This window comes from Heloderma suspectum, chromosome 1, assembly GCF_057233095.1.
Source record: "Heloderma suspectum isolate Gila_16-S chromosome 1, 16-S_ref, whole genome shotgun sequence".
Classification (NCBI taxonomy): Eukaryota; Metazoa; Chordata; class Lepidosauria; order Squamata; family Helodermatidae; genus Heloderma; species Heloderma suspectum.
The window spans coordinates 326,000,652-326,010,046 of record NC_139458.1 but is presented as its reverse complement, the minus strand read 5'-3'; the positions used below and the strand labels follow the sequence as shown (position 1 = coordinate 326,010,046).

General features: G+C 43.4%; 1 protein-coding gene across 4 annotated transcripts in view; it reads right to left on the bottom strand.

Moving 5' to 3' along the window:
- Positions 1 to 2,754: 2,754 nt before the first annotated feature.
- Positions 2,755 to 9,395, bottom strand: part of DSE (dermatan sulfate epimerase) — a 68,870-nt gene continuing 62,229 nt past the window's right edge. For 3 of the 4 annotated variants that reach the window (XM_084827350.1, XM_084827352.1, XM_084827351.1), the window contains exon 6: positions 2,755 to 6,602. In XM_084827350.1, the coding sequence (XP_084683476.1) occupies positions 4,853 to 6,602 (1,750 nt within the window). In that variant the 3' untranslated portion in view covers positions 2,755 to 4,852. The remainder of the gene's footprint in view (positions 6,603 to 9,395) is intronic. The other variant, XR_014786659.1, reaches the window with a different exon arrangement.

Here is a 9,395-nt window from a genome sequence, read left to right as displayed (position 1 = left end):
GTCTGGAACCCATGGATATGACCTAATGCAGAGTCTCCTCCCTCGAGATGCCTTGCCATGCCTTGACTGCAGCTGCCTTCAGCTGCTGCTTGTTTGTGGGTCTTTCTGCCTTCAGTCTTGTCTTCAGTAAGTAAAAAGCATGCTCTATTGGGTTGAGATCAGGTGACTGACTTGGCCATTGAAGAACATCCCACTTCGTTGCCTTGAGAAACTCTTGGGTAGCTTTTGCTGTATGTTTTGGGTCATTATCCATCTGCAATATGAAGCGGCGTCTTATCAGTTTGGCAGCATTCAGCTGAATCTGAGCAGAAAGTATAGCCCTATACACTTCAGAATTCATGCTGCTGCTTTTCTCAGCAGTCAGGTCACCAATAAACACCAGTGACCCGGTTCCATTGGCAACCATACATGCCCATGCCATAACACTGTCTCCACCATGTTTGACAGATGATGTGGTATGCTTTGGATCATGAGCTGTTCCTGTCCTTCTCCATACTTTTCTCTTCCCATCATTCTGGTACAAGTTAATCTTGGTTTCATCAGTCCAAAGAGTCTTATTCCAGAACTGGGCAGGCCTTTTTAGGTGTTTGCTGGCAAAGGCTAATCTGGCCTTTCAGTTCTTGAGCGTTACCAGTGGTTTGCACCTCGTTGTGAAGCCTCTGTATTTACATTCATAAAGCCGTCTCTTGACTGTAGATGTTGCCAATGACATACCTACCTCTGCAAGAGCATTCTTGACCTGGCTAGATGTTGTGAAAGGGTTCCTCTTCATCATGAGCAGAATTCTGCGGTCATCCACTTTAGTTGTCTTCCATGGTCTTCCCGGCCTTTATCTGTTGCTGAGCTTGCCAGTTAATTCCTGCTTTTCCAGGATGTTCCAAACTGTTGTATTGGCCACTTCCACTGTTTTTGCTATCTCTCTGATGGGTTTATCTTGTTTCCTCAGCCTAATGATGGCCTCCTTCACTCGCATGGACACCTCTTTGGACCTTATGTTGGGAGTTCCAGTGAACAGCTACCAAATGCAAATATAACACTCAGAACCACCTCCAGGACTTTTATCTGCTTGATTGGTTATGGGATACCCAGGAAACAGGCCACACCTGGCCATGCAGCTGTTTGTCAGCCATTTGTTCCATTACTTATGAGCTACCAATGATGGGGGGGGTGTATGCCACTGGCTGTACTTCCTGAATGGTTAGTGCCCCACTTTTGTCACACCCCTTGAATTACAGCTGAAAGTCCTGACTTTGCTTCCATCTGGGTGTGTTTCCTTTCAACTTCAATGTGGTGGTGTACAGAGGCCAACTGCCAAAATAGTTAACCTTGTTCTGCTATTTCTGGCCCTGACTGTACATTTGAGATATGTCACAAAAAAATAGATCCAAGTGCTGGTAAATATATTCAAGGAAGTCAAATGGAAACCGATCCCCTTCCCGCTGTCACACCAGCAAAACCTGCATTCTAGTAACTAAAGATGCTGCTAGCGTTAGTACTGCCATTAATCTGTAACTCCAAACCTCCACAAACGTTCAAATGAAGCAGTACCTTATTTACTCACCTTTGTAACATATATGATTTGCATTTTCACATTTACAGGAGGGCGGAAACTTGAGGCTGAGGGATAGTGATATATCCAAACCTGTCCTATGATTAAAAGCTAAGATGTGAACCATGTTTTTCGTGCTGTACTTCAGAGATAGGGCAGTAACCAACGGAGTCATTCCACAAACTCAAACAGTGCTAGCGGAGCTCTGCCAAATCTTTATGTTGCACAAGAAGCTGCATGTTGTGCATAATGCACAACTGGTTGCACAAGTGTAATGCACAACTGTCTGCACAATCACACTTGCACAAATGTAACTTTAGCTGGATTTTCCTCTTGCGCATAATTCAGAACCTAGTTTCCACTAGTGCAACATCATTTGCTCTAGCAGAATGACACAGCTGGACACTGCCCATAGCCCCCTCCATTTTTGTGGAAATAGACACTAAAACTTCACCTGCTATGACGGCAGACTTGAACAGTATTGCCTAACTTGCCTTCTTTAAACCCCCTTTAATGTGTCTACATCTGCTTTACTGTTCTCCTTTTATAATGTATAGGAATAAACTGACCTCATAGTAATAATATGTATGGCTGTTCACCTGCTAAATCAATCACTAGCAGAAGTACTCATAATTGTCCTCTAGAGTTTTTAAGACATCCTTTAGTGGAAAATAACAGAAAACATAAATTGCACTCTAGCAGTCTGCACATTACCAACATACCAGTAGATTCAAGAAATGGCATTTAGATATATTGTTAAAACAATACTCTGGTAGACTGTTTTTCAGATCTTATTCATTGAGCAGGATATAGTCTATGCAAGGATTATTTTTACAAATGCCCACTTCTGTACCCATTAAGCAAATGTACATATATTCAATTATGTTTTTCATAGATTTGCATAGCACAATCCTATGCATGTCGTCTTGAGTTCAATGGGACTTCTTCATATGCATGTATGCATGGATACTATGCCCCTCTGGCCCTGCAGCCTCTACCAATCAACAGCTGATTGGAGATTAAGTGTTTCCCCCTGCTAAACTCTGAGAAAGGGAGACTTTTTAAAATTCTATGCAGGGGAAAGCACTTGTCTCTGATCAGCGATAAGAGCTTTTCCCTCCATGGCAGAGGTGGTGGGGCCAAGGGAAGAAGCCGCCAGGCCAGATGGGGAAGTGGAACCCTCACAGGCCTTATCAGGCTGGTGGGCTGGAGGTTCCAGATTGCGGAAAATACGAGACTGCAGTATCCAAGAACATTTTTTTTTTAATTTTTGCAACGACAAAAGTAACACAGCATGAAAAAGAGGGAAAAGCTGGAGAGCAGTAAGAAGCAGAGGATATGTAAACCCAGGGAAGAGAGAGCCATTGTGTTCATGGCAATCTACTTGATCATAGTGGGAAACTTGCTCACAGATATACAGATGTTTTTGCATAGTCATAAGCGATTTTTTAAAATCATTTTTTAATTATTTTAAAAATGTCAAAGTTGTGGGAGGTTTTTAAAAATATACTTCGTGAAGTCCATAGGAAAGGAAGCAGAAGATACAGGTTCCTCATTACATGGATACATAACAAAAGTAGAAAAATAATCAAGAGAAAGATTTGCATAACTGAGACATTTATAATCTGTTTATTTAGCAAAATGTATTTGAGACAATGCTTTTTATTTCTTCAAGGCATACAATAATAAACCAGTTCTTCAGCTGATTCTTATTTTCCAGGATTCCTAGGATTTAAAAATCAGCCCCATGATTGTTGCACGCAGGAGTGACACATTCAACTCTCGTAGAAGCAGTGTTATTTCTTGTTTCAGGAATTTCTAGGTATATATGGGGCTGATGTCCCACAACTGGCAGGGGCCTCATGTATCAACTATTCCCAGTTAGTCTCGCCTGAGACAGATATTCCTACCTAAAATCTCTTGAACAAACATGTACATCATCTCACACCCCCAGTACACAAACATACCTACAGCTTCCTCCGTTGTCTCATTTCTCTCAATCCTGAACAGCACTGTGGTGCTGATGAGGCGGAGTCTTATCCACCCTCCTAAGATGCAACCCTGGCTTTTTCAGACAAACTAAGATCTGGTTCACATATTTTAGCCTTCCTCAACCTGGTGCCCTCCAGATGTTTTGAACTACAATTCCCATCAGCTCCAGCCAGCATGGCCAATGGTCATGGATAATGGATGTTGTGGTCCAAAATATTTGGAGGGCACCAGTTTGGGGAAAGTTGACCTATTTGGTGACAGGCAGAAGATTGTGAGAACTGATTTGACTGAAAAGCACTTCAGGGGCCTACAAAAGTTCTATCTGTGGCGTTAGACTGGTGATGGCTTGTTCTATATGTTACAATATGCAAGTCATCACTGGATGCTGCAGCCATTTAAAGGATGACATGCATGTACAGCCCTTCATTGCCCCACTGGAGAATTTCTTTATGGGTGCAACTGGCTGTGCATGGTGCTGGCCAAGTAACATGGAGTCACTGCTGTTGCCCCCCAGCATAAATGGGAAAAAGAACAGGAGGCAAGGGGAATACCTGTGGAGGCTTATGATATTATCGTTCACCATTTAAGGATAAGCACACTTCCGCTCTTGATGCTCCAAGAGCTCTCAGGCAGTCCAAATTGGCTTTCTACCTTACAACATCACAATGGAAGGGAGAAGGATCCCACATACTACTGACGGAGGGTGGAGGCAAGGCAAGGCATCTCTTAGTGGTGACCGAGAGGAGACAATAGATAGCCAAAGTGACGGAAAGTGCTATTTATCGCACTACCAGTGTTTTAAGACAGACAAGCGGTGACATGAAACAAAGAATCTGCAGCCCTCATTGTCACACTCTCTTCATATAATAATTTCTGTCAAAAGGATAAAAACTATTGATCAAAATCGTAATTGTGTGTGTCAACAGCCAATTAAGACACTTGTTAAAACATTTCCATCCCAGTTGTGTATTTTTAAAAAAAAATAAATGAATTATGAAACAACTCAGTAAGAGAGATTTTTTCTTTTAAATAAGAAAATGCAATGCCACACATTTGAGTTCACAACTTGACATTCATTCATAGGACAAATCCAACTTGACCTGTATCTAGGTGGTACTTTTAGAAATGTTTCCAATGCCCCAATGCCCATTAATTTCACTGTCTCTGACTGCAAGAATTCAATAATTCCACAGCTGTTTCCTGGAATGTGTCAGAAGATAAACAAAACATACTCTGGCCCTATTAGGGTTAATGCTTTGCATAGACGTATCTAACCATAGAATGGTCAAGCAGCCCTCACGGTCTTTTTTGTTAGCATTGTGACTGGGAACAAGAAGAATACAGCCACAATAATACACAGCTGTCAATTAGTAAGATTGCATAAAGACATCTTTGGGCATGCAGGCTCTTAGCTTTCTGGAGCCAAGTGAGTTGCATTGCCAGCATGACAAAGAAAATAACTATGTTCAGAACGAGGAAGAGTCGGGTGTAAGATGCTGACTTGGAAGGAGCACTACTTCGAGCAGTTGCCAGCATTTGTGCCAGACCAGATCGGCCTTTGATGAACACACTGTTTTTGTGTTTCCCGTAGGTAATATCTGCAAAATCCAGGAGATCTTTCATTTCCTCATCTTCATCCACAGGCAATTCCTTTTGAGCCAAAGTCTGTGCCTTTTGCCGGACTTTTTTTTCATTAACTTCAATCTGTGCAAAAATGTCAGGGCCAGCATCAACGAACTTATAGCCTTTCACCACCTTTCGGTTCCTCTTTGCCCTGCCTTGTTGCTGCGAGATTGCAAATATCCTGTCGATGGCCTCCTCCGTCTGCCTTTTATCTGAAAACCGCAGCAGGCGCTCAGCTGTCTTTCTGAAGCTGTCTGTGTTCCGCACGTGGGAAAGGATCTGTTTCTCTAGCTGCTGGAAGACAGGCTTGAAAAGCTGAAGGTTCTTTTCTACTATCCCACTGTAGTCTCTGACTTCTGATACTGGGGCACTCCTGATGGCAGAGGCCCGGTCGAACAGAACTTTTTGGCGGTCTGCAATAACTTGTGCAAAGACAGAGTGACTTTTATCCTCACCAGTCCACAAATAGACAGCATAGGCGTGCTCGCCGGTGGTTATGAAAACATCCAATTGCTGGGAATCCCCATGGACACTGAAGCTCTGGACATCTATGGAAGGTCCAATGAAGAGGTACACAGCTCTGGTGATTGGGCTACGCAGGCGAGTAGTGACGTTCACATAGTTAGTTCCATTGTAAGGGTAACCTCTGGGATACATTCTTGAGGCAAGGACAGCTTTTTCACTGTAGCCAGTGTCATCCATCCAGTACATCTTGTACATCCCATCCCGTTGCCTAATAAAGGCCCCGTGGACATCATCAATAACAGTTTCTTCAAAAGGCACATCCACATTGTGGAAGAAGCTGGTTGCCATCTCCAATGGACTATCATTGTCAAGATGTATTTGGTCCACTAGCAAGAGAAGCTGGGGATGTATAAGGAATAGGTTTCTCTGCAGGCTTTTCAACTTTAGTTTGGGGTTATATGCACCCACTCCTTCACCCCTGATAAAGATGATTCCACTTCTTTCCATAGCAGCCACCACTCTCCCTTGGCAATCCGCAGCCAAGTCACGTTTATATTTCAACCACTTTGACGAGCAGTCTTCAGTAACTTGCCCTTCCCACGGGTAGAAGCAGCTCTTTGATGCAGCTGGAGAAAACATCAGCACATTGTTTAAAAATGTATATTTTGGTCCATACAGAGCTTCTGTTATGAAAGGTACACCATTGGGGGCAAAAGTGAAGGAGTTCTGATCTGGGTGTTCATGGCCGGCATTGAAGTTCCTCCAGCCTTTGATCCAGTCTCTGTACTTGTTCCGATGAACAATGTCATATATTGCACGTCCTCCCAGCTTTCCTGATTTGAAGGAGAGGAAAGGTCTGTTGATTTCAGCGGGCAGTGCACTTCCATATGTGACCACTCCCCAATCCTCAAAATAATGCAGCTTTGGAATACCATAGTCTGGTGGAGGTACAAAACCCAGGCTTGAGTCGTACCTTTCAAAAAAGAAAATGTTTTTATGTTACGACAATAGTTGGCCTTAATTATTCATCAGTTTTTATGATCTCAGAAGTCAGATCATTCTTAAGAGTTAAATATTCGTACAGAAGAATATCGTAGTCTTTAACAGCGATTAATTAAGCAAACTTTCTTGCTTATGCAATAGGCAGGGGGGGACTGCAGTACCTTGCACTACAGCAGGGGTGCAGAATCTCTTTCAACCTGAGGGCCAAATTCAATTTCAGAGAAGCTCTCGGGGGCCAATATTCCAGTGGTAGACAGGGCAAAAGGGGCAGGGCTAAAAATAGCGGCATGTTGCAGCTTGAAGCTCTTACTGCCCGTAACTAAGCCTTAGGAGAGTAATTTCACTCTTTTAGAATGGGTGGATGGGGGGAACTGTTCAAAAGCTGGAAACCACCAAACGATGGGGCTTGGAGGAAGGGGGGTGGAGCCGGGGGAAGGCAGTGGAGCCTTCTGAGAAACCCCAAGGGCTGGATTTGGGCCCTGAGCCTGATGTTCTGCAGTGGGTCAGGCTGAAAAGCTCCCCTCAAAAGTAACTAATCCTATACTCACTTACCTGGGAGCCATATTGGACTCAATGGTACTTACTTCTGGGTAGACATACATTGGACTACACCGTTAGGCTTCAATCGTATGTACCTTTTCCTGAGAGTGAGCCCACTGGACACAATGCATAGGATATCACTGCCAGGACCCATTTATACAGCACTATCAAGTTGTAAACCTTTTCCTAGGCTACTGTACTTAATTCCCATGTAAGATGAATGTGCACAGAAAACTAGCATTGCAGTGAGAAGAGTTCAGCCTAGCCTTTTCCTAACATGCTGTATTTCTAAATGCAGGGAAATTGTTCTTTTTTGTTTATATTGGGCTTAATGTGGCAAGATGCAAAAGAGGACAAAGCTCCTGCCCTTTTAATAGTTGGGTAGAAGAGGAAGAAAGTGTAGCTTGCATGACATGCTACACTTGCTGAAATTCTCTCTTCTGCATAGCTATCAAAAGTGCAGGACCTCTTTTGCATCCGGCTACCCTAGGATATTCCAGTTTCCCCATACCCCAATGGCATTTTGTTACTACTTGCAGATGGAAGTCTCTAATGCAGAGCTTCTACTATTATTGCATTTTAAAAATAAACAATATTGTTTTTCTTTTCAAACAGAAAATATATATTTTCCCTCATCTCCTCCTTTATTATTTATTTTATTTATACCTCACCTTTCCACCAAGAAAATGCTGCCCTACCAGTCTTAACCATGGATGCCTGGTAGAAATTTCACACTTTCAAGTGAATTATTTGCTAATTATTATTTGTACATAATTAAGACTTTAATCCTCTGCATGCTTTCCTTGGAGTAAGGCCTTTGAACTCAATAGGAGTTACTTCTGAATAGACTTGCATAGGATTGCACTGTTTAGTGGACTGAAACAGCAACGTGGCAGGAAGTTTTGAGTCCTGCACGAGTCGATATATATACTGGTCTCTGTGGTGGGCTCTCCTGAAGGTTCTGGGTCCCAGCTTGAGATGCTGAGAAATCCGAAACGGACTCAAATGAGTACGTATTTCTTGTAATCTGGTCTGCAAATTCCTTGCTGGAACATTGGTCAGGCAGATTCCGGGCACATGCGACTTTTTTCTTTAAATTTACAGAAGCAGCAACTTCCTTATAAACTCAGTAGCGTATTTGTGTGCTTGTTTTCAGTGAAAACCCTACTCTGATGTAATGTCTCCCATGTTGGTGCACTACCTGGAATTCCATTAAAGGACTCTAGTTCCTTTCATGGGCATTCCGGAAAAGTTGCTGGCTGGGAGGTTGTCTGCACAGAGGGAAAGCACTCATTGATAGCATTCTTGCCTTCAATCTTATACACACTTACCTGAGAGTAACTCTCATTGAAATCAACTGGGCTTACATTTGAGTAGACACGCACAGACTTGCGCTGTGAATTAGTTAACCATCCCTAAGGCTTCTCAGAGATCCCACTGAACACAGCAATGCTTACTTCTGAGTAAACACATTGGCTGTAAGCACATTGAGTAAATACACTGGCTGTCTGCGTGGATGAGGGAGTCTCCTTTTTCAGCCAAGCAGAAAGCCTTGAAAGTTAGGATTTCACTGGCTATTTAAAGTGCCTTTCCCCCCTCCCTGAATAAATTCATCATGAAGAGCTTGGCATGGTCATTTTTAAAAGGTCTTTTAGAGGAATTGCTTCAGATAAGACACTAATGCTTAGGTGGGGAAGGCAGTCTCCATCACCTGCAAATCAGAAAGAGACCTTGAAGGCAAGTTCCTTCAACAGGCTCTCCCTCCCTCTTTGAAAAAAAGCAGGCACAGGCAAACTCAGCTCCCAGGTTTGCGAATTGCGGACCTGAAAACATGGACTAGATTAAATACACTCCTAACATCCCTACCCCCTTCATGGATCACTGCCTTGTTGTGGCGAAGGGGCTTGCGTAACTCAGTGAAGCCATAAGCTATGCCGTGCAGGGCCACCCAAGACGGACAGGTCATGGCAGAGAGTTCTGACAAAATGTGGTCCACTGGAGAAGGAAATGGCAACCCACTCCAGTATTCTTGCCAAGAAAACCCCATGGAATGTATCACAAGGCTAAAAGAGATGACGCCGGAAGATGAGCCCCTCAGGTCGGAAGGTGTCCAATATGCTACTGGGGAAGAGCAGAGGGTATTTCCAAGTAGCGCCAGAAAGAGTGAAGCGGCTGGGCCAAACCCGAAAGGACACTCAGCTGTGGATGTGTCTGGTGGTGAAAA